The sequence below is a fragment of the Catharus ustulatus genome, chromosome 14 (assembly GCF_009819885.2).
Source record: "Catharus ustulatus isolate bCatUst1 chromosome 14, bCatUst1.pri.v2, whole genome shotgun sequence".
NCBI classification, from domain to species: Eukaryota; Metazoa; Chordata; class Aves; order Passeriformes; family Turdidae; genus Catharus; species Catharus ustulatus.
In genome coordinates, this window is record NC_046234.1 from 5,481,968 (window position 1) to 5,506,684 (window position 24,717).

The 24,717-nt window shown below is 49.4% G+C and overlaps 1 protein-coding gene across 1 annotated transcript in view; it reads right to left on the minus strand.

The window, feature by feature from the left end:
- Window positions 1-9,345: 9,345 nt before the first annotated feature.
- LOC117002838 (gamma-aminobutyric acid receptor subunit gamma-4) overlaps window positions 9,346-24,717 on the minus strand; it is a 35,180-nt gene continuing 19,808 nt past the window's right edge. Inside the window, exons 4-9 of the mRNA XM_033072316.2 lie at window positions 21,689-21,909; window positions 21,226-21,308; window positions 19,017-19,154; window positions 17,490-17,642; window positions 13,683-13,885; window positions 9,346-12,584 (exon numbers count right to left, since the gene is read on the minus strand). Of these exons, the coding sequence (XP_032928207.1) occupies window positions 12,291-12,584; window positions 13,683-13,885; window positions 17,490-17,642; window positions 19,017-19,154; window positions 21,226-21,308; window positions 21,689-21,909 (1,092 nt within the window). The 3' untranslated portion in view covers window positions 9,346-12,290. The remainder of the gene's footprint in view (window positions 12,585-13,682; window positions 13,886-17,489; window positions 17,643-19,016; window positions 19,155-21,225; window positions 21,309-21,688; window positions 21,910-24,717) is intronic.

The following is a 24,717-nucleotide window of genomic DNA, read 5'->3' on the forward strand; positions in this document are numbered from 1 at the left end:
CACAACCTGACACCCCGCTAGTTAGGGTGGTGGTAGCAGTCCAGATGAAGTGGTCTTGTTGAAGTAGAGATCCTGTAGAAAGGTCTGGTAGCTCTTGTCCTCTGGAAACCACTGGGTAAGGGCTGCCTTGGTGTTCCAAATCTCAGTTTTTATCTAGGTGGAAATGCTTGGCTCCTCTGCCTGGCTGGAGCATCTCCCAGTGGGATGATGGAATTTCATCAGTCATGAGGTGGGACTCCATGGGCCATTAACAGAAGATATCTTCCTGGAGGAAGGATGGGTTATGGGAAAGATAAAGAACACTGCCCCACCTGGTTTTTAACAGCTGGCCCATTAACAGAGATATCTCCAACGGAGATAAAGATCACTGCCCCACCTGGTTTCAAGAGCTGGTGATAGAATACAAACTTTTGGTCACATCCTGTATTGCAACCTAAGACAGACGTGTTCTGTGGTAGAAGTTTCACACTGAAAGGACAGAACTGACACAGTAATTTCCAAATTATAGCTGGCAAATGAAGCACAGAGACATGGGAAGTCTAAAGAGCATAGCACTGATCAGCTCTTTGGCCAAGCATGGAGACATCCTCTTCCAAGCTGTGCTGGTGCCAGGGGTTTTCCCTCTCATTGCCCCTCTTGGACTTGCTTTGGGAGCAATGGCATCATGGTTAAATCAACTGAAGCTTTGAAACTGTTTCCTCTGATGTTGCCTGAACTGGGCAGCCATCCCTCACACAAGAGACACCAAAATGAAACTGATGTCCACAGTTTTGCACCAGCATCATCCCTCACTCCCTTCCCTTCTGTGAGCACTCCAGTGGATCATTAAGAGCAGTGCAATATGCAGGAGCACAGACCAGACTGGGGCATGGTTTGTTCTGTGTGCAGCCACGATTGTAGCTTGGTTCCAGCTGACAGGCTTGTATGACCTCACATCTATAAAACCTGATCTTACACATTCATTTGGAGACCTCACATGGACATAAAACACAGAGTTCAAAAGTTGCAACTTTTCAGACACAGGGGAGGGAAAAAATAGCTGTGAGGGTTTAGGTTAAAATGCAGAAATGTTGGGCTGTGTTTCTGCAGATGTGATTTCCATGCTGCCACCATCATTTGCAGGGACAGCCCCTCCACTGCCACCATCCTCCTTCCAAGCCCCTAAGCATAGCTCAAAGTAATCAGATTTAAGGATGTGAAAAGTCCTGGAAGAGCTAAGGAAAGATAATCAGGGCTAGTGTGCTGACAATGAGGGAAGAGGCTGGAAGTGGCAGGGAGCTATGGACTGGGTGGTTGAAATGCCACTTTCCAGAGCCAACATTAAGGCAAATCAAGTCTTGTGGCTGAAGGTGTGGCTGTTTTAATAACGCAGACACTGGAATGAGAAAGAGGAGCTAAGACAAGGGGTCTGTAAGCAGCAATGCTGTGGGTGATTGCTGTCCCAGACCTGTTTGTTTGGAAGCATCTCTGCAGATACCAGCAGGAATTCATCAGTACCTGTGTGTGCTGGAGCCTTCTGGCCCCAACCAAAGGCACTGAAATTAAGGAAAAAAAACCCAGCTTTTTTTCCTGGCCTTCCTTAATCCCCCAGATGCCTGGTGTAGGGCTGTCCTGCCCTGTGGAGGATGCACTGTGCTGCTCAGGGACAGCCCTCACCGGGGTGCAGCCCCTGAGCTCTGGCGTAGCTGTCCGTAACCCCAGGAACAGATGGCACTGCCTGACAAATGCAGCCTTTCCTGCACTTCCCTGCTCCTTTCCACTGCAAATTGAGGCCTTAAAAAGGATTGATGGTGCTAACAACAACCTCATCTAGGAGGACTTTTGGAGGGATTAATGTCTAGTCGCTGGGGAAAGGTTTAATGGTCCAAAGAGATCAGCAGTCTCAAGCCAGTTTATTAATCAGCTAAGGCCATTACCACTTAAAGGCTCAGCCTGGGGGGAAGGGGAGGCAGGGGGTGGCAGTGATCCATCTCTGCAGAGAAACAAGCCAGGGAAAGTGAGGAGATCCCTGGAATCCAGTACACAAACTCACTGCTCTTCATTTGGTGTGGACTAGGATTGAGCAAGGAAATGCAAAGAGAAAGGGGAGGGATGGCCCTGCTTCATTTACTTGTGATGCACTGCAGCCCATCTGGTGCTCCCGTGGCTGCAGCAGCTCTGGACAAGCCCAGGGCTCCCAGCCAGCTGCGCCTCCAGCAGTGGCCACCACACATCCCTAGACCCTGGGCAGTTGAGGACTACTGTTGTGAGAGGAAATTTATTTCTAACACCTTGTTCAGAGATCATTTTTCTGCCCTGGAGCGTGAAAACTGAGGTTCTTATTATTTTTATCACAGCAAGTCAAAGTGCAGAAGCTATTCTTATTCATATAAATGTCTAATCCTACCCTGATTCCTTCCGAGCTGCTGCATTTGCTTTGATTACTTTTCCCAGTTATAGCTAAAATAAAATTTGCGGTATAATAATCTGCTCATACAATAAGCAATCCCTGAGGAGAGGAGATGAGGGCCCTGCCAGGGACCCTCTCCCATTTCAGGGTGCAGGAAAAGCTTGGCTGTGTCCTGGCTGCCCTGGCTTGTGTGGAGGAAAAGCAAAATGCCTCAGTCTATTTATTTCCTTTCACTTGAGACCCCTGAGGGTCTCTGCAGCAGGATGTCTGAATGCAGCACTGGTATAATGCCATATTCTGTTCTCAGGGAGGGAGAACAGTAGGATTGCTGCTGAAGGAGACCTGCTCCCAGGTACTGGAGGTTTCTGGAGCAATTTTTGACTATCTCCATGCAGTGGGACTGTGTAGGGCCAGCCTTGGGTCTGGGAAATGTTATAGCAAGCTGCTATGGGTAGCTTGGGGTCAGGAGGCTTTTTAATTGCTTGAAAGTGAGGTCCTTGTGCTTTATCCTCACAGAGGTTGTTTTAGGCCACCAACAAAGAATGTGATCTGAGGAGAGCTCTGACTTTGCTCTAGAATCTGATCTCACTGAGTTGTTTCTGTTCTGATACATTTTTAGGTGGCCGAAAATCTATATTATTTTTGGATTTTTTTTTTGTTATTTTTCCCTCTGTGCTTGTTCCATCCAAAGTCACGAACTACATGTGAGGTCAGGTGACTTACCTGCATTCATCAGGTGCCTTTTGGAGTAAAACATCTTCTAAAGTCACATCTTGCTTTTCTTCCTCTCCCTGCAAACTCAGGTATCAACCAAATGAATTTCTGCTCCCTTGGGACACTGCTCCTGGAGAGCCTGGACCTCTGGCTGGCCCAGGATGGTAAAAACCAGCATGGTCCAAATACTGCAGAGCTGCAGCACCCCAGGTCTCTGCCCCTGACTTGGTATTTTCTAGAGTTAGCAAGACAGACCAACCCCCTGGAGAGAAGCTGGGACAATCAGCAGGTGAATTCTGTCACAGCAAGAGGTACTTGGTGTCAAAAGGTATTTTTGTGTGTGTATATTAGGGAACAAAGAGGGTGAGCAACCTCCTGTGTCTTTGGATGGTTTTTGCACATCCCTTAATGCAGATTTTCCAGTCTGCAAGGGCAGCAGGCTCAGTGTCAGGAGTCACAGAGCAGAAGTGGGTGGCAGACACCAGGGGTGAGCTGAGTTCATGGTGTTCCCTTTCCAGAACCATGGCATTCTAGTGCCATGACCCCTCTGCATTTCATCCCCCTTTTCACAAGTGGGATGGTGTATGTGGACTCAGTTTTCTGCACTTTAAAATTTCCAGAGTTCCAAACTAGATATTTCTATTGCTTTAGCCAATGAAAGATGGGGATGGTTCCAACCTGCCAAGTTTTCCCCTAATTTATACATACACGCTGGTAGTGAATTTGAATTCAGGTCCTAAACACTGTGGGAATGTTGGCCACCTACAGGCCCACATGGAATGGTGACCCTACAACCCCTAAACCCAGCAACATTTATTAATGGCTTAGCTGAAGTCCCTGTAGCAAACATTTCAGTCCCTTCAGCCAGGGAGAAGTGGGTTACTTTGTGAATATCAATGCAGATCAAATAAAACATGTCTCAAGGACAAATGTATTTGTTCTGAAAATTTGGCCAAAGAAATCAGAAATGGTTTTTTAAAATACAGCAGCCTACAGCAAGTTTTTATCTTCCTTTTTGAGCAGTGAAAGTTGATGATCAAGCTATAATTTAAAATATGTGGTAGGATACAGCAAAACCAATGCCACTGAAATTGCCTTGCAGTTTGAACACACGGATCTGAAGATTTGACAAAAACATTTTCTTTGTTCTGCAGACATGAGACCATTTCCCTTCCTTTTATGTGTAGCACCCCTGGATTGTTTTGCACTGATCACAAGTGCTCTGGTGTTCTCTTTGATGACTACACTTGTTCGGTTTATTTTTTTTTTTAAATTTGTTGCTGTTGTTGTCATTTTTTGGGGATGGTGGGTGGGTAAGGTCTTACTGGGCATGATGGGAAAGGGACAATTAATTTATGTCAGCTGTACCATCAATCTCAGCAGAGCATGTGCAAGGTGAAGAAGAGAGACCCAAAGATCCAATTGCTGCTTTCTTCCTTTTCTTATGTGAAATGAAAGCCAAAAAAAGCAGGAATAGGTATTCTGGTTCCAGGCTTCATGGAGCAATCCTGGGGTTATCAGCAGTGCTGTAAAGGGAGAGGGAAGGAGGGAAGATGATGACTCACAAGAAGTTTCCCTGTCTGTCAGGATTTTGCTTCGTCGTTTTGTGTTCTCTGGATGACTTAGGGAGAGACGCTTTTCCCTCATCTCTAATTTGCTGCCAGATGAATATATTGAGTAGCAGGATATTGAGAAGTCATGAGAAACTAATGAGAAATGCCTGAATGAGCTCAGCATGTTCCTGCACTCGGCTGCTAGGCTTTAATATCCCAGTGGTGCTGGGCAGAGGGGGTACAGGGGCTGTGCAGCTCCTTCTGCTCTTTGGTTTAGTGCCAAAATGGGACAAGGAGTGATGGTTTTAAACTAGAAGATGGTAAGTTCAGACCAGACACAAGGAAAAATTTTTTTTTATAATGAGAGTGGTGAAAACCTGGCATGGGTTGCTCAGGTAGAAGCCCCATCTCTGAGAACATCCAAGGTCAGGTTCTGAGGCTCTGAGCAACCTGATCTAGATGAACATTTCCCCTCTCCTTGCAGGGAGGTTGGACTAGATTGAATTTAAATATTCCTCCTAACCCAAACTCTTCTTCAATTCTGTGTTTCTACCTGTTTGGCTAATGTGTGGTCCTGGAAATTCAGTCACCTGGAATTGTTATTTTGAGGTGTGACAGTTCTGGCTGACTAAAAATCCTTATTTCAGCTTTTCCTTCTCACACATTGCCTTGAGTTCCTTGCCTGAGCTCCTGCTCTCTGTTGGTGCTGGGGGCCTGGCTGTGACAGAAGGGCAGGCTGGAGAAGGACATTCCTCATGGAATGAGGATACTGAGCATTTTCAAGATGCTGACTGTAAACTCTTGGGCAGGGATTCCCTGTCTCTCTGGCCTGCTGTGTTTCTGCTGATGTATGTAATCTCTGAGGTTCCTGGGGGTTTCTGTGGCTAAAATGGGAGGAGATTTTATCCCCCTTTCTGCCTTAAGAGGTGTTTCAGAGCTGCCTGAACCTGGTCCAGCAGTCAGTATGGCCAAGGACCTTTTCCTTTGTGATGGGCACAGCTGAGAGCCTGGATGCCAGCAGCCCTGGACTGTGTGAGCTCGGAAAACAGATTGCAGTGTGAAGGACTGAATTGCTGCCATGGGTATTTTTTGACCAGACCTAAAGTTATTTCTCCAGGAAGAGCTATGTATACCAGGAAAGTGGTACTCAGTCCCAGATGGGCAGCTTTGCCTTCAGCTCATCTCTGATTCAGGTAGTGTTTTACCCTGAGGAGATGAAAATACCCCGAGAAGCAGAATAATGTGAGGGAGACATCTGTGTTTCACCACACATTTGGCAAGGGGAGGTGGCAGCAAAAGTTCCTGAGGAGGTTTGTCAGGGTCAGTAACACTCCAGAGATGCAAATCAGCCCCATGGCAGCCTGGCAATGACTCAGCCTTTCCCTACAGCCTAATTTTGCCCATGTGTGTGACACAGGCTGCTACAAAGATGGGTTTCATTTTTACAGACTTATCACCTTCCTTAGGCCCTTCATGCAGCAGAATGATGAAAGGCAGGAACCTTATGGCAGCTGAACAAAAGTCATATCCCAGCAGCTGTGAGAATGTCCCTGCCTTGTTTTTCCAGGGAGTCCATGAAAGGGCATGGTGACACCACCCAGGGCTGCTTTCTCTCAGGGCTCTTCAGACATCCATGGCACGGGCATCACCCCAAAACCTCACCCAGGGCACCCACCACGTGCAACCCTTGGTAAGATGGGTTTGTGCCTCTGGAGCCCAGCAAAGGGTGGTGTGAGCACAGGAGAGGGGCTGCAGAGCCTGTCAGCAGCCAGGCTAGAGCCCTTCCCTCATGGATGGCTCTGCCATCTGATTTCAGAGCTGTCTGCCCTGACACGTGCTGTCCTGTGCCTTGTGAAGGAGGTAGTCAAGAGCCTTGAGTTCTCTCAGATAAATGGCTCAGCTCAGAGCACTGCGGCTTGATGTTCCTGAAGCTGATAATCCTAATTAACAGCCTTTCTCTGAGTCCCTTTTATACCACTCCAGCAGCCCAAGAGGGTTTAAAGTGAATGGAAATTACCCCATGGAGCTCTTTCCCTGCAGATGTTGCTATGCCGACCTGCTCAGAGCAGCGACTGAGCCTTCCCAGCTCTGCTCCATCCTGCATTGTTCTTGCTGTCACAGGGGCTCAGAAGTGTGGCTGGGACACAGAGGGCCCAGACTGTTATTTACCTCTTCTGGAAGAGGTGGATAGAAGGGGAAAAAAAAACAAGCAGAGAGGGGTAAAATCATGTCAAGCATCAACAACAATGGAAAACCAAGCTGAAAGACCCGAGAGTCCTTCTGATGGAAAACTGAGTCACTTTTCTCATGCACAATCCTTTAAAAAATTAAAATAAATATTTTTTCTTTCTATTTTTATTTTTTTAAATTGGAGGTCTGCAGGCAGTGGGGTTTCCCCTGTGTGCCTGGGCCTCCTGCCCTTCGTGGGTAGAGGTTTGTGGTGCTGTTGGGTGATGGAGCCATTTCTCCATCAGGGGAGGAGAAGCCCATGCAGGCAGGAGTTGTTTGTGTCTCCCCCCTCACCCTGAGGCACACAGCTTGGAACATTTTTGATTTTTTGCCACTCTCATTCTCCTTAAATTCAATCTTCCCAAGGCCTACAAATCTGAGGCATTAAGAGGAAGACAAATTATAATGAATGCATATTAGGAATATAAAAAGAAACGACTTAATAGAACTTTCTCTTCTCCCCCTTCCCTCCCCGTCCATGACCTGATGTTTTTAACATTTTGGGAACTGCTAAATCTCAGAGGGATACACAGTGTGCCAGGGAGAGCTGGGGGTGCTGTGGGCTTTCTCTGCCCCAGGGCACTCAGGAAGCAGCACCTTCCCTCCCTGTGCCTCAGTGACAAATAAAAACCCCTTCACTGGCATCAAAAGTGGGGTTAATAAAAGGATTTAAACTCTAAAGTGCTGCAGGTGTGGCTGTGTGGGCCCAGGGACAAGAGGGTGGCCCAGAGCTTTGGGTTATGGCTGCTCCAAAAGTCACCAGCACGAATGGGGAGATAGAAGAGCTGAAATAAATTCCACCAAACATCACTGCCAAGCCCCCTCCACCCAAGACACTTGGGGGAACATCAGTTATCTTATTTACAATGGCAACAGGCTGGAACAAGCAAGGCCTTCTCCTGCTTTACAATAATGACTTTAAATGGCTGAGGCTGCTCCTGAGCAGGGCTGGCTTGAAGCAGCTTCTGCCTTTCTTAAGGAAAAACAACAAACCCAAAAATATCCACTGCCCATCAAAGATACCAGTGACATTTTCCCCTACTTTCCAACGAGATAAGTTTTCTCTGGGGCAATAAATAAATTAAGCAGCTGCAGTAATTCCATCAGGAGGGGGACAGGGGGGCAATTTTTACCCTTCCCTCAAGGTGTTGATAGACAGTGGTGAGGATGGGCAGTGTATAATGTTGTTTATTATGTATTATAAGAAGCATCCAGAAATCTCAGTTAAGGACCAAGCCCAGAGTGCCAGCCCCTGTACAAACACACAGTAACAGAATCCTGTCCTGTAGAGCATACAGGCTAAAAATGGTTCCTTATGAGGCATAATTTGGAGGGGAAGAATAGGAATAGGAGGCAGAGAAATGAAAAAAAATAAACCTTTTCCCTGATTTCCTTTTATATTCCAAACAAAGGCCACAAGACATAAATGCTGAGATCATAATTTCCAGTCCCCATCATTAGATATTAAGATAGCAGAGTGATTGAATCACAGAATCATTTAGGTTGGGAAAGACATTTTATGATCACAGTGTCCAAATGTAAATCTAACACTGCCAAGAACTCCATCAAACCATCTCCCCAAGTGCCAAACCTCCACATCTTTTAAACACCTCCAGGGATGGTTCCACAGCCTGATCACCCTTCCAGTGGAGAATTCTCCCCCAATATCCAACCTAAACCTGCCCTGGCACGACTAGAGCATGTTTTCTCTTATCCTGTGTCTTGTTTTCTGGGAGAAGAGACCGACCCACCCCTCATCACACCCTCCTGTCAGGAGCTGTGCAGAGCAGTAAGCTCTCTCCTGAGCCTCCTTTTGGGTCCCCCCAGCTCCCTCAGCCTCCCCTCACCCTCAGGTTTGTGCTCCAGACCCTTCCCCAGCTCTGTTCCAAAACTGACCCAGGGTTGAGCTGTGCCTCACCAGTGCCCAGCACGGATGGACAGGTCACTGCCCTGGCCCTGCTGGCCTGGGATGTGTTTGTCCCCCCACAGCAGGGGATGTGACATCCCTGGGAAGGGGAGGCAGGAGCACAGGGAGGCTGACAGCATGAACTCCACCACATTCCTGGGAAGGGGAGAATGCCCCCATGAGAGGAGGAGGAGGCAGCACAACCCCCCAGGTGTCTGAAGCCACCCGAGAGCTTTGCAGCAGCCCTGGTGCCTCTGCCCTCCCTGCCAGAGCAGCACAGCTCAGCCCCATGGTTTGGTTTTGGTCTGTGTGAAATGCCAGCCCAGAGGGCACAGAGGGGCTCAACTCACACACCCCAGCTCAGCAGGGCAGCTCGTGGCTACTGGATGTTTCTGTGCCCTGGGTTCCCTCCTGAGAGCTGGAAAACAATTTTATAAGGAAACTGGAGCCTTGCAAAGTAATTCCAAAAGAATGGCAGATTTTTTTTCTTTTTGGCTTTTCTTAGCTTTCTTGTTTTTTTTTTTTTAAGATACTATAGAAAATTAAAAACATGATTGAATTTGTGCATGCCTTTATTTATTGTGCTATGGATGATGGGCACAGATTTCCCTAAGCCAAAAAGCCCCCTCCCTCCTCCTTCCCCAGCCTTAGTAATCAGCTTCCTTGTGCTCCAGCCCACGCTAGACTATTTTCCTCTGTCAAATCCTCCATCATTGGTTAAATTACCTGGGTGTGTGTTGGCTTTATCTTTTTTTGGTGAAATCTTACAATCTTTCAAGTCTACTTTGTCCGAGTCCCTGCCATCCTCCTAGGTTTTTGTACACCCCGTTTCTCTCCTGGCTGATTTTGTAAAAGGTCTCATTCCAACAAGTTGCTGCTCTCAGGGCTGAAGTCTGTTCTCCAGTGCCCATGATAATCATATGTGTTCACCAAGAGCTTTGAAACTACAGCAAATTGCATCTCCTCAGGCTCCACTGCACTGGGCTGTTCATGTTCGCCTTCCACCCTCCTTTTCTCAGCTGCTCCCCTTCCACATCTCGCTGCCTGCCTTCGGTGCAGCCTCCACTGCCTGCACACCTTTCAAGCCACCCTCCTGTCGAGGAGATCTCTGGCACAGACCCTGGTTTGCCACCGGGGCGTCCCTCCCACGCACCCCCCGACAGCTGCCTTCCCAAATGTGAGGACGTGCTTCACTCCCAGTCTGGTGTGCGCCAGTTTTAATCTAGGATGCTCTTTCCTTTTGGCTCGCCACAGAGATCACAGGACCCTGCTTAATCCAGCTCCCTGTCGGTGTAGGGCTGACTCATAGGAGGTTTTTCTGTTGCTGCATCTAATAACGCTTTGCTACTGGGAGCAGAACATCAACCAGCTTGGCTGGGAGTCGGCACTGTCACCCAGCAGCTTCCCTTGTCTGCAAGTTGTTTTGATTCTTTTCTTAGACTTCTCCCTCTCTGTGTCTTTCTCTCTAAAACATTAATTTCCTCTAATTAGAGCCTCCTTAACAATTCTTTTTTTTCCCCCTCTCCTCAGTTAATTTCCTCTAATTAGAACCTCCTTAATAATTCTTTTGCTAAATCAATTTCCTCAGTTAGAACCGCCCGCCACAATTCCTTTCCTCCCTTTCAAAAGCTGTCGGAGTAGCTAAGCAAATTATGCTTCTGAGTAACCTTTATCTCTTACTTGGTATTTTAAAAGAACTGTAGCAGGTTAGACAGGCACAATTTCCCCTTTCAGAGCTCTGCTGGTCTGACCCCATTAGGTTATACTTAGCTGAGTGTTGTACTATTGTATACTTAATAAGATGCTCTAGCTGTTCATCTGGAACCCAGGTAAGGCTGCATTTGTGAATGAATTAAACATGACACTTCTTAATTCAGATCAGATTTAACAGTGTCAGAATCCATCTTTAAACCAGATCAAATTGCTCTCCAAGAATATGTAAAACCTCCTGCCCCTGTTAGCTGTCCTGTGAGCCAGACTCTCCTAACTTTTTCCTCTGCAGACATGCCAGTTTTCTTCTCCTGACAAGCCTTCTAAATTCTATTTTTTTTCTAAAACATGCTGTTTTTTTAAAAAAAGATCTTTTTTTTGTTTCTAATTTACACAGTAAGTAACTATTAACAGCCCACTGCTTTTCATAGTCATGCTGTGGGCCACATCAGCAGCTGGTTTAAATGGGGAGGCAGCCAGGTGACACATTATGGACCTTGGGCCTGACTTTCCTCTTCTTTACTGTGCAGTTTCTCCCCAGCTGAAAGTGTGTTATGCATCTCTCCATCTCTTTAAGATGGGACCACCTCACTATATCTGTCCTTAAAATCCATCAAGGACAACTCACTCCATTTCCTGATTTTGTGAGGAAACAGGCCAAGTGATGATGGCAACTGGGAGGGGTCATCCAGTCACAGTGAAAACTCTTGTTTTATGCAGTTATGAAAGAAATAAAGCAGGGAACACATCTGAGCTGCAGGAATGCACTGGTGGCTGTGTGTTCCCATTCCTATACCCCTTCCTCAGCTTGGCACGGACTACCCAGCACAGATCTGATGGCATCACCAAGTGTCACCACAGTACTGCCCCTCTGTGATTCACAGCCCATGTGACACAGAAAACCACCTCACAACGGGCTCAGGAGCTTCTTCTGGCCTTTCTCACAAAGATTTCCTCCCTCTTTTGGCTATGCCCAACTGCAGAGCCTGCTCTGAGTCCTGGTCACGCAGCAGAAACGTCACCCTGGGCCATGAAGAGTCTGCTCCAAGGCAGGTGGAGCAACTTTGCAGCTTGTGAAGTGCTTTTCATCACTGTCTGATGAGAACCAGCAGTGCCTCAGTGGGTGGGTGTCCTGGAGTGATCCATGAGGAATGCTTCAGAGATACTCTGCGGGGAGCTGGGGGAGGCTTGCAGCAACCCATCCTCATCAGTGCCACCATCAGATGTCTGGGCAGGCCAAAACGTTTCAGCCAAGCCCAGCTACTGTGGGAAAGCTGCACTGCTGTCCTTTTCCACACTATTTCCTTCTGACCTTTCGAGCTTCTAGCACCCCACAACGTCTGTTCTGCTGGAAGTGGTGCAGAAGTAGCAAGATGTATTTTATTTCCTTTGCAGAAAACTCCATTTGCCATCACTTCTCTTGAAATTTTCGGAGTAGGATTGGACGGAAAAATGAAATGCATTAAGGTTTTTGTTTTTGACAAAATCCCTTATGCTTGAGATGGGAATAGGATGTTTTTGAGTAATCTTACAGGGAGTACAATGCTGGTGGTGCTGGAGAGAGGGTTGTCTGGGGAAGGGTAGATTCTCTAAAAAGATATGTTAGAAGGCTAAAAAAAAAGCTGTTTGGTTCTTCTCAGAAGAGATGAGAGAGCAGGAAGAGGGAATCACCAGGTCGGGTCGTTCAGACTGACAGCTGACTACAGCAGGGGAGAGACGCTGTTCTCTGTGCTCCTTGAGAAGCCCCTCTTGCTGGTGCCCAGTCCATCCCAGCTGAGCCAGAGAAGGGCTAGAGATAGAGATAGGCAATCCAGTAGACGATGTTGAAGAGCAGGAAGGCGGTGGGGAAGAAGACGCGGGAGTAGGAGTCCAGGCGGGATATGTGGATGCGCACCCGCCCCTCCCGCCACATCCCCGTCTGGCAGTCCTCGATGCAGCAAAAGAACCTCTCACACTCCTTCCCCTCCAGGCACGGGGAGCCAGGGTCATCATCCTCATCCTCCTCCATCTCCGGGGGCCAGTGCATGATGTGGTTGATGTTGATGGCGGTGAAGGTTGGCATCACCTGTGCACCGGCAGGGGGCTGTCAGGGGACAGGTGGGCAGGTTAAACGGGAGGAAAAGGCGACAAAACACATTCTGGACACCAGCCCCCGCCCACGTGGTGATAGACCAGATCATCATGGTGCAGTTCAGTGGAGAGGGATGGCTGATCATGCCCAGTCTCTGCACCTGGGTGTGACTCACCCCGTGTGTGTACTGGGGGAACGGCAGCTCCCCGCATGGCTGTGAGTGTTCTTCCTGCAGCCCAGGGCTCAGCAAAGCTCTGACTGCACTGATTCCCCATCTGTGCCAATGATTGTCAGTGCACAAACACGACCTGTTCGATCTGTTCTGGCCTCTTCCCTCATTTCCCTGAGCTCAGCTGTCTCTGAAGATGCAGCACACAGCCCAGATGTGTCTGCTGGTTGCTGCCAGGTACTGGAGAAAAGCTGGGAAAAGGCTGTGGGGCTCCTCTTGGCCCATCATGAGCCTCATGGAAGAGCCCTGTCCACCCTGGGAAATGAGGGATATGGGGGGATATGAGGGATATGGGGGATGTGCTGGGAATTGACCTGGCTCAGAAGAGATGTGTCTTTTCCTGTTTCAGTTCTGGCCCACTTCAGAGGCCTCTGTCAGTTGATGTGTCAGAAATACCTGCCATGAGCTCAGACAGATCTCATGATAGAGGATGAGGATGAAGAGAGTGATGACCACCATGGGTTCACTATCCCCACACTCAGGAGGTCCTCTGATGGAAGACCACAAAAAAGTTGGTTTCTGCATCTCTGTGACCTGAGATACCTCTGCAATCCAGAGATCAAACTGATACAGGTGTCTTAATGGCATCTACATTCAGTCATTGAGTCATTCTAAACTGTTCTGCTAAGCTCTCCAGCAGTTCTGGAGAGAGCACAGGGTGCCTGGCTCTGACAGGAGCTTCCCTGTTTTAAGGGAGCCTCAGCTGCTTTTCCTGGTTGTGTCTCACCTCTCAGACCCAGAACACAGAGTGATCTGAAGACTGGATGAACTCAGTGTGAGTCAGGCACTAAACCACATCAGGAGTTTCCAATGCAGGCTCAGGCAGGATATTTTTACATAAGGGTTTTAACACCTCCACCTGTGCTGGCCCTCTGACCTACCAGCCTGGCTTTCCTGTGGCTGTGCTCCAGTGGTTTCTTGTTTCCCACCAGGTAGTTGAGCGTGGCGTACTCCATGAGAGCAGCAAAGACGAAGATGAAGCACACAGAGACAAAGAGGTCCATGGCTGTGATGTAGGAAACACGGGGCAGGTGCTTGCGGGAGATGGTGCTCAGGGTGGTCATGGTGAGCACAGTCGTGATACCTGAGAGACAAAACAGCTGCCTTAAGTACTGACAAGGAGCACTTCTGTCTTCTGCATGCATCCACCCTCAAAACACCCCCATTTTCCCTGGTTGTCCGGTCCTGTTTTGGCTCTGCTCAGCCAGACTCTGGTCTTAAGAAACCCTCTGACAATGAAAAAGAGTGATGTTCAGAACTCAGGTATCACACAGGCCATCAGTGTGGACTGGTAAACGAGGGGGAAACTCAGACTCTGCATGAGGCAGGGTTGGTCAGGCAGGGCTGGCCCTCAGCTCCTGTCCTCCATGTGCCTCAGCAGAGCTTCTAGAAGGATCTATTCCACAACCTTCCCAGGCACAGAGGGGAGGCTGACAGGCCTATAGTTCCTGGGGTCCTCCTTTCTACCTTTTATAAAAATGGGTGCAATATTTCCCCTTCTCTGGTTACTGCCATGACTTTTCAAGTACAGTAAATTCACGAATACAAGCCGCACTGAGTATAAGCCGCATCTCTGAGTGTTGGCAAACATTTCGGTTTTTGTCCATAGATAAGCCGCACCCGAATATAAGCCGCTCTGTCGTTCGCAGCGAGGACCCGCGTGCAATTAGTAACAGAACCGCGGGAGGGCGGGGTTTACTGGCTGAGCTAAGGCTGTGCAGGCTCGGCCCGCTAGGGGCCGCTGACGGGGCCAGGTGGTCCAGCACGGTGCTGCAGCTCGGGGCCGGCCGCCGCTGCCACTGGGCTCGGTCACCCCGGGTCGGCGCTGCCCCGCGGTGGCAGGCAGGGACGGAGCTTCCCCCGCTCCTACGGCAGCGGCGGCGGGCGGGGACGGAGCTTTCCCGCGCCCGTGGCGCCGGCGGCGGGCAGGGACGGAGTTTCCCTGCTCCTGCTGCGGCGGCGGCGGGCGGGGACAAAGCACCCCGTCGGCTCCCCGAGCCGCGGCAATGGCTGCGCGGGGCTCCCGTCGGCTCCCCGGGCCACAGCAATGGCAGCGCGGGGCTCCCGTTGGCTCCCCGAGCCGCAGCAATGGCGGCGCGGGCTTCCCCCCCCCTCCCCGGGCCGCAGTAAGGGCGGCCCGGGTCCCCCCTCTCCTCCCCGAGCCGCGGCAATGGCGGCGCCGGGCCCCCCCCGTCTCTCCCCTGGGCTGTGGCAGAGGAGGAAAGAGAGCTCTCCCGCCTCTCTCCCCGCCCCCCCGTGCTGCCTACAGGGAGCCAGGCTCCACCCGCAGTGCAACAGAGTAGCGATTTGTAACAATCGCAAAATGCCGACTTTGCAGCTGCTCGGCTCAGCACTCTGGCTGGCACTTCTGAGGTTGTATTAGCCGCTCCTGATTATTAGCCGCATTTCCGGTTTAGGAGCAAAATCTTAGTCAAATTGGTGCGGCTTGTATTCGTGAAATTACTGTATTTTGAGTGGCTTGGAAACCACATTGGCCATGCTCTGGGATGTATCTTGTCAGGTCCTATAGATTTATGGATGTTCAGGCTCCTCAGGTGGTCTCAAAGCTGATCTTCTTGTGCAGTGAGAGGGACTTTGCTGCTCCAGTCCCTGTCTTGCAGTCCATCCACTGTGGAATGTGGGGAGAGAGACTTCCAGTAAAGACTGAGGAAAAAAAGTTCCTCAGCCTCCTCCTCATCCATTTTTACCAGTTTTCTAATTGTATTCAACTTGCTTCGAGCTTCCCCTTCTGGCAGACAAACCTGGAGAAGCCCCTGTTAGCATCCTCTGGATCCCCTAATCCCATCCCATCACAGCTGGGTGGTGTCCCTGTACTCCTCCCAGGATACCTGTCCCTGCTTCCACTGCCTCTGCACTTCCTTCTCACACTTTAGTCTGACCAGAAGCTCTTGACACATCCAGGATGGTCTCTTGCCTTCCTTTCCTGCTTTTTTACACCTGAGGATGGAGAGCCTTTGGAAGTGCTCTTTGGAAAATGTCCTGAAAAAATCTGCCAGTGCTATTCTGCTGCCTGGCCATCAAGCTGTCCTGTAGTAGATACCAATCACAAGGTTCCCTTTATTTCCCTGGTCCAATTCCTTCCCACACATTTTCAATCTGCCCCTGGCTATTCTTCAGAGACAGCTCTTCACAATCTATCCATTCCTTGATGCAGAGGGCAAGTGTGTAGGAGGTGATAACGAATTTCTTTTGACATGAGTGGGGCTTGGAATTGTTTTTGCAGAAGCAGCAATACTCACGTTTCTGCTTCCAGAGATGAAGTGTCAGGAGCCAGCAAAGGATCAGCTACAGGAGCTGGTATTGTGAGCTCATCCCCTGATTTTCAGGGTGTGGGGAAGAAGCAAAAGTGTTCCTTCTCTAGCATTCACCTAAATCCACCTGCCACCCTTTCCTGAGGTCGCCTCAGTGGCTCTGGGGGTGAGCATGGCAAAAGATTTTCATGTTTTCCTGCCATAGTTGCACTAGCAGATGTGATGTGACTTCCCATATTTCTGAAGTGCCAGTGGAACTGGTCCAGTTTACATCTCCCTAATGTAGGCTGGCAGGCTGGAAATGTGCTGGGGATCATTTGTATGAAGTACAACAGGGGCTGTGGAGAGAATACATTATTCTTCATGGGCTGGAGTCCCTTCCCATAGAGAGGGGCCCCTCTCCTGGGGAAACCTGCTTTTCTTTTTTGAGATAGTCACTAAGCCATGCACATTTTCTCTTGCTATTCATTCCTTTACCAGCCACAGACCATGGCACACCCTCACCTTCATTGGAAATGACACCCTCCTCCTCCTGCTTTCCCCATGAGCACCAAACTAATTCATCTTGAGAGGGGGGTGGGGAGACATGGCCATCTCTGAATAGCTGCTGGTCCCTCCTCTGCTGTGCATGCCCGCAGAGACCTGCAGGCAGGGCTGGGAATGCTGCCTCCAATTAAAGGCAGAGTCAGTGGGGCTGATAGGAAGGACAGCGCTGGGAATCACAGCTTGCTGCAAGATGCAGATACAGCCAAAGGGTATTAAAGTCTCACAAAGATCTCCCCAGCACCTATCAGAGCTGCATTCAGCCAACACAAGCTCCTGCCTCAAGGAGCCCCTGCAGTTTGCTGAGCAAACCTGTATAGGCAGAGCTGTTGTCACACTCTGGGTCCTGTGGGGTGACTGACAAAGGTTGTTCCTACAGGGCTTCCAGCTCCTGCCAGAGCCTGGGGCTCGCTGGATGCAGCCAAGCAACTTTGCCCATTAACCCTACAACCTTGCTGTCAGCAGTCCTGCACAGAAACCTTGAAAAGTTGTGAGGGAACGTGGAAAATGTGCAAATACAGGAGCCCTTTGGGCAGCACTGCAATGCCACAGCTCAGCCCCTCCCTGTCCCTCTTGGTGCATGAGAATATCTCATTGTCAGCTTGGGAAAGGCTGTGCTTGGGTTTCAGATGAAGCCATGAGAGTGAGGTGCTCTCCTGAGATAACCCAGCAGCCCAAGCCAGCACAGCTGGAGATTTGGTTGAGCTGTGGAGTGTTACACACAGGAAGCTGAAGGAGTGGAATATTCTCTGGTAAGCTCAAAAATGCCAGAAAATGGCAAAGTGCTTCAGGAGATTTTGTAGTCCAACACTGCCAGTCTGCTTGCCTGACAGAGTTTGACAAGCATCAGACATGCATCATCCTGTCTCTTACCCAGAGATGTCCTGGCTGGTGTAGAGTCTCTCTTGATCCAGAAGGAAACCCAGGAAAGAACAACAGTCAGGATGCAGGGGATGTAGGTCTGAATGGCAAAGTAACCCATACGTCTGCTTAGGTCAAAAGAAACTGTCATCACCATGTACTCCCCTAGGAAAAAGCAACAGAGAACAACAAGCAGAACAATCAGCAAAGTTTCAGAATTTGGAGTTTCTGATGAGGTTTTAAGTGCCTGTCCATGTGGTTTGGTAGCTTCCCAGGTTGTTAACTTCACGTGGCTGAGTAGGTTTGGTGACTCACTGGTTTTGTTGCTGGTGGATTCTGTGGCTACCTGGCTGGCTGTGTAGCTGTCCTGCTTGATGTCTTTGTGACTCATTTCAGAGCTGACTCGGTGGCTGCCCAACTGGCTGTTTGCTTGGCTGTCCATATGGCTGCACTCATACTGGCCTGGCTAAGGACTCTGAAAAGTACACAGTTTGGAAAAGTTTCAGGGAAGGAACTGCAGACAGCATTTATCTTCAGCTGATAGCTGCAAGGGTTTCTTTTCTATAGAAGCTCTTTGGCTGTAGCAGGCTGCATGGCCTGGCTTGCTAACGAACTACCTGAGCTGTGACAAAGGAAGAGTCCTTCAATCACTTCCACTGAGAGCCTGCTCCTGCCTCTGGAAAAGGCATGTGGTGCTGTACATCCTAATTGCTCATTTGGCAACTTGCAGTGGGGTTCTTCCTTTTTCAGAGGCTCACAGTGAGTATTGGAAGAAAGCCACCTGACAGCTCTGGGGTTAAGATGGAGCTTGCAAGCAATTACCAAAAAAAGAGAATTACAAACATCAGAGGGCCACTGGTGCATTCAAGACACTTTCACATCTTGTCCCAGTTTGTGCTGCCTTTCTACCCTGGCTGCCACTGTTGAGAGCAGCAGCTTCTGCAGAGTGGGAGAAGCACTGCTCCTTGCTTTTCAGAGGGCTTAAAGTATGAGCTCACCCCACCTGCAGGAACCCAGAGGCTTTCCTCAGTTTTCTGTGGGAAGGAAAAGGGATGTGAGCTATTGTGAGGAGGAGCTGAAGGGCTTCCATTATTTAGTTTCTCCACACATGCAACCTTGCCCCTGTCTCTTAAAGCACAGTTCAAGTGTTTGTCACCCTGTCAGAGTTTGCAGAAGGCAAGTTCTGATTTCTCCACCCCATTCCAATCATAAGCATCACCCAGAGATCACACAGTGTGCACACACTGCAGCAAGAGGGGATTTAAGCTCCCTCTCCTCTCCCTCCTGACCCTTCAATTAGGGTCCATTTATAGCACTGTCACCCCTCATGTCACAGATGTCCGTGGTTCTGGCTCTCCTTGCTCCATCTTCCCCTCACCCTTCATCTCCCTCACTTCTGCTCCCTCTAGCCAAGATCCATCCCTTCATTTTTAGATTTATTTTGTGACCACGCTGTTGTAACCTTCTTTCCCCACTCCTTTGCTTCCCACCAAGTCTCAGCACAGTGGTGCTCCCGTGGGCTGCCTCCCCTTGCCTCACCTGCCCCAGTCCTGAGGACTTCTGAGGTGTTCCTCAGCCCTGTGAAGTCGAACTGGTAGAGCCTCCAGGTGCGCTGGTCGGACACCTCGATGGAGTAGCGCCTCCAGCGATAGACAATCTCCTCCCGGGGGTATCCATCTGGGAAAAGCACCCACAGACATCAGTGGGACCCCTGTAGCTGCTGGGGCTTGGGTTTTGCCCTGGGCTGCCACAACAAGCCTGGATAAAATGCTCCATATGGAACAGCTTCTCCTGGCTGCTTCAGGCAGATTTCACAAGGTACTGGGATGCAAGCAATGCCTAGAATTTGGGCTATCAGCTCTTCTGTGATTTTCATCTTTGCTTGCAGTACCTTCTTAGCCAGCAGAGAAACCAGAGATTGAGAATGCTGCAGGATGTTCCATAGGCACTTTATTTCCATCTATGAAGGGGTCCTCACAGCAGTCCAAACACATGGGGTACTAAAGGGGCTTTGACAGGGTTAGGATGTCTTAAAAATGAACCAATGATATCAAGGATTGAAAACTATCCAACTACTTAAAGGTTTTAGGTAAAAGTGACCAATCACTCAAGGGACCCAAAAAGGACCAATTAAAGCACAAAGAGATAAAGCAGGGGTCTAAAATATTTCTGGTATTAGTCATTCTAAGTAAGCAATTTCTTATCTAAGGGATGATTTTCCAGGGAGGCCCTGACAGGGTTTCTGCTCCTTCCACATAGCCCCACCTTGGGCACCACCCTGGCTGCAAAAGCACTGGCATCTCACCAGGGCTGCTCTGCAAACATGAACCCTGCAGGCAGGTGTTCCTGGTGCCTTTTGTTCCGATTCCCACATGGAATGGGACAAGGGACTGCATCTCCCCTCGTGGGCTGCTTCAGATCCTGGGGATGGGGAAGGCCCTGCCAGGAACAAAGCACTGCCAGAACCAGAGCCTTTCTAAGGATTGCACTGCTGGGAATGAGATACGGGCTGGTGCAAGAGGACTCTGCTGGCTCGAGGGTGCCAGAGCAACAGAACAGTGTCCAGGGAGGTTGTGGAGTATCCCTCCAATGATTCTGGAGTCAAAACTCTGGATTCAAAACCCCACCAGGCTGCACTACACAGGTGTAACCTGCTCTAGGTGACTCTGCCTGTCAGTGGGATTGTTCTAGATGATCTCCAGAGGCCCCTTCCAGCCCCAACTGTTCTGTGATTCTGTGACTCCACCAGCCTGAAATCTTTAAGGGTTTTAGCTGGCACCTCATGAGTCCATCCCAGGCATGAGTACACTGGGAATAAGGAGCTGCCAGCATGGTTCTGGCTGCTCTGTGTGCTCCCTGTTCCTCTTGCCCTGGGAGTTGATCTATGAAAAAGAAGGGGTGCACTCTCCATGGAGAAGAAAACCTGGTCCTGAAGGCTGAAGCACAGCTTCTCCTGCCTCTGGCTTTCTTGACAAAAAAACCAGCCTGCTGTGAAGCAGGGACCTAGGAGAAAGTCCTTGGAGGAGGATGGAGTAAGAGCTTGACAGCTAACTAACAGTGTGTTTCTAATTATCAAGCGTGTATGGCATGCACATTAATTAGCAAAGAATGAGGAGTGGTGGGAGATGAAGGGATGAGATCTCAGTATGCTGCCTCCTTCTGAAGCACCTCAGAGCTCTGAGCTGCAGCTCTTCAGTGGCAGGGGAAGCAGGAGAACCTGAGCTCAGATGATTAAATCACATTTCCCACCCACGCACGAGGACAGGGATCTCTTGGTGCAGAAAGGCTCCCTGCAAAATTACCAGAGGAGATGTGATAGCATCAGAAGCTCTCTCTGCTGAAGAGTCTGGATGAGCAGTGACTGCAATAAGAGGTCTGAGTAACCCTCCTTTGGAGCAGAACATTTCCAGACCTCACTCAGAGAGTGGGAGAAAGGGGAAGATGCAAGGCAGGACGGGTACCTTTTGTCCACCAGAATATATCTATGTTCTGTCTGGAGTGACCAGAAGGTCACTGAAATAATCTCCTCCAACCACCCACCCAAATTAAGGAGAAACTCAGAGATGTTGTGAGTCTGTCCCTGATGACCTCTGCTAGCCCAGGAGGGGGAGGATGCTTCAGGCCATGAAGGGTGCCAAAGAAATTAGGTGAAAAAATGTACCTAAAAGGGAGGGTGGTTCCCCAGAAAAGTTACTTCACTGAGGTTTCTCTGCTAGCTCCTAAAGCTATCTTAAATATGTATACTCACAACTGGAAAAAACCAAAGGGCAGGAGTGAGTGTCCATTGGGAAATTCTGCAGCTGGAGCAGACATTCAGCCTCGATTGTCAGCCTGAGATAGGGAGAGAGGGAAAGAGATTTTGAGCTGGTGAAGATGGTTTGATTCCAACACCTAAATGTGACAGAGGCATTCTCACTTCCTTGAGAACTAATTTGCTGAAGATCAGTCTGTTTGCAGGAACATTCCAAACCAAAAATATACGTTTGGATATTTTCAAGGTGAGGAAAATCATTTAAGCATCACCTCCAAAAACCCTTCTGTTTTGTCAACTTTTCAAGTTCGTTTATGGAAGTATTGGAGCAAAGAGCCAAATGTTTATTAACAGAATAAAACAGTTGGACTGACCAAGACACCATTTGAAAGGATTTTAGTTTAGGGAACCACTTGTCCATCTCTTTGTTCCTCCCCTCAGCAGAGCCTGCTGGATGTACCTGAGCGTGTAGAGCACTTTTCCATCATTCCAGATGCGGAGCAGCTGATTGGGAGTGGTTATCCAGTGGGAATCAGCCCGTTTGGAGTTCCTGAAGAAGGTGTCAGGGATCCAGATGCGGCTCACCATGTTGGTGTTCAGCGTCAGCGCCTTCAGGGTGCTGTTGAACCGCAGGCGCCGGTCGTACCACGTCTGGGCAAACAAGATGTCAATGGTGTATTCCTGGCAAAGACAAGGAAGAATGGGATGTTCTGAGAGGCATTCAGGCCAAGCACAGCCTGCTGCTCTGGTCTGCAGGCAGTCACAGCCAGGACATTTATTTTCTGAGCCTGGGAGCTGTTGTTGGTGACTACTGACGCCTTTCCAGGACACCCATGGCACACTTAGGAAGAGCCAAAGACTCTGTGTTCATTGGTGGGCTGAGCCTGGCTCTTGCCTGGAAAACCAGGACCATACAAGCAAGACCTTGGGCTTCCTCTTGGCACACAACTCAATATTTCCTTTAAGCACATGAAGGGGCAGTGTGGCTGAAACCAGCCTGAAGTCCAGCTACACCTTTCAATCACAGGCAGGGAAAGCTGCTCACCAGCCTAGCACAGAAGGCAAGGAGACAGCTCTTTCTGTTTTTTATTGGGGTACAGCCCAGCCCTGTTCCACACACCTAATTTGTACATGGAGCAATAGTAGTGCTGTGAATAAATCCAGAGACAATCAACCCCTTGGTACAGGACTTACACTACAAAGGGTTCATGTGAAAACTCAGAGCACTCTGGGTCCTTGGGCAGATACCCCTCACTGGAGATTAGAAAAGAACTGGGTGCAACCAGTTAAAAAATCCTGAGTCTTTTGCAGACAGAAAAGAGATTTAACACCATAATAAGGACCTTCAGTTTTGGTAGGAGAGTGTGTCCTAGCTCATGGATAACTGGCAGTTCTGGGAGGCAGCTCCTGCCTGGGTTGGACTGGCAGTAGCCCACACCATTAGCCCACCACTCTGCTGCTCACTGCTGCAAGTCATTTGTTCCTTTAACTCTTTTTCAGCCCGACTGAGAAGGTGCTAATTAATGCCATGCAGGAACAAGTGTGGCACTCAACAGCTGTCTGAAGCAGACCCCAGACTCAGTTCCACCAGTGCAGTCCTGCTCCTGACAGCTCCTGACAGCTCCTGACGTGACCTCTGGTCCCTCTCACTCCTGTTGAACCTGCACGACCCCCATTGCCTCCCTCTCTTTTGTGTGCAGAGATGAAGAAAGTCTGACTTTGCCATCCCTCCCTCTCATTCTCCTCCGCCCTCTATTGATTTATCTCGGTGGAATTTTTATGACTGCAGCACATCCTCCCCGCTGCCCTCGCTGCTGGTTCCGAGCCGGCTCCTCCAGCCCTGCTGCTAAAATAGCTGCAGCATCCCTGGGACAGCGTGTCCTGTCCAGGGCAGGCCAGGGCATGGGCCCCACTTCCTCTTCTCGCTCCCCTGGCAGCCAGCAGAGAGGAGGGATGGGTCCCCAGCACCCTTGCACAGGAATGAGATGGGGAGGGAAGAGGTTTTGCCATCAGGCAGCCAAGCCACCCTCCAGGCTGATGCTTAGACATGGGGATGAGCAAAGGTGACAGGGACAGGGTCCCAGTGGATGTCTAAGTGGGACAATGGGGGCAGGTGCAGCACGTTCAGAGGGGTGGCTTTGCCTCTACAGTTCATTCAAAACAGAGCAGACACAGAGCTAAGGACAGCAGCAGCCCTCACAGCCAAGTGCACAGGCACAGCCACTGCCCAGACCCAGGGGGTTGGGAGAGCCCATCCCAGCACCTCAGAGTGCTGGATCACTCTGGTACTGCTTGGATAAAGAGTATGTGGTGAGGGAGACATGTCAAAATGTGAAATAAAAGTAGCGTTGGCACAGCATTGGGGCCAAAATAGCACAATATTTGACATTCTCCCCCATCACTACACACCCTGTTTGAGTTCGTGTGAGTTTACATAGCTCCTCCCAGGTAATATCTCTGGTGTAGGAGAAAGCAACCAAAAATGCAGCGATGAATTCATGTTAGATGTCACTATATCAGTGTTTAACTCCCAACTGGAGTCCCTGGTGACATCTCACTTCTGGCTGTTATGTCCTGCTGTAAAGTTCAGCACTCAAGTCTGGGGTAATCAATGCTAACACTCTGGAAGAGTGGAGGGTCAGCCATCCCAGGGGCTTAGCATTTTCAGGAGGGAGCAGTGTTAAAGACCTCCTCTTGTGCCATTCATAGCCAGCCTTTGCAAAAGGTGTGGTGCACAAGTCATTCAGCTCTTCTGAAGAATCTGAGCTGTTATTGTCACTGTCCTGTGGTTTGATCTAATTTCTGTGGCTATTATTAGCAGAGCTATTCACGAGGCAGAACTTAGTAGCTGAGCTGGCTCCCTTGCCTCTCTGTAGGGAGCCCGTTGGGAAATTTTGGCATTTACAAATGTATTTTCTTTCAGAATTATCTGAGGCAAGATTTATACAAAAGAGCTCTGGCCTTTGGGAGGACTTTTAGCCTCCAACTTCCTCCCTCATGCTGCTGAGTGAGTGAGCAGCTGTGTGTGGCTGAGCTGTTGTGGTTTAACCCCAGTGGACAGCCTTTAGAGGGGGATTCTGGAGGGACATCTCAATATGAAGCAGTCCAGGTTGACTTCTGGAAACACCTCTTACTCTTCCTGACCTTGGCAGAGTCTACTGATCCAAGCTGAGTTTAGCAGGATGAGCTCAGCCCCTAAACCCAGGGCACTGTTTCTCCCTCTCTGCACCCCTGTAGTTTTTCTCTGCCATCAGGAGGAGGCTTCCCAATGCCTCGATTTCCCCATGTGGAAAAGGGTTATTGTAAAAAACGCCTCCACCATTACTGTACCATCTGCTGTGCAGCACATGGAGGTTGTTAACTGCTCTGTGAAAGCACAGGCATTTTTAGTGTTTGAACAGAAGGAGCTAACGAAGGAAGGAGGAATGGCTCTAGCAGTTTGGCCACACCATTTGGATCACACAGGGGGTAGCACACACATGTTGGCAC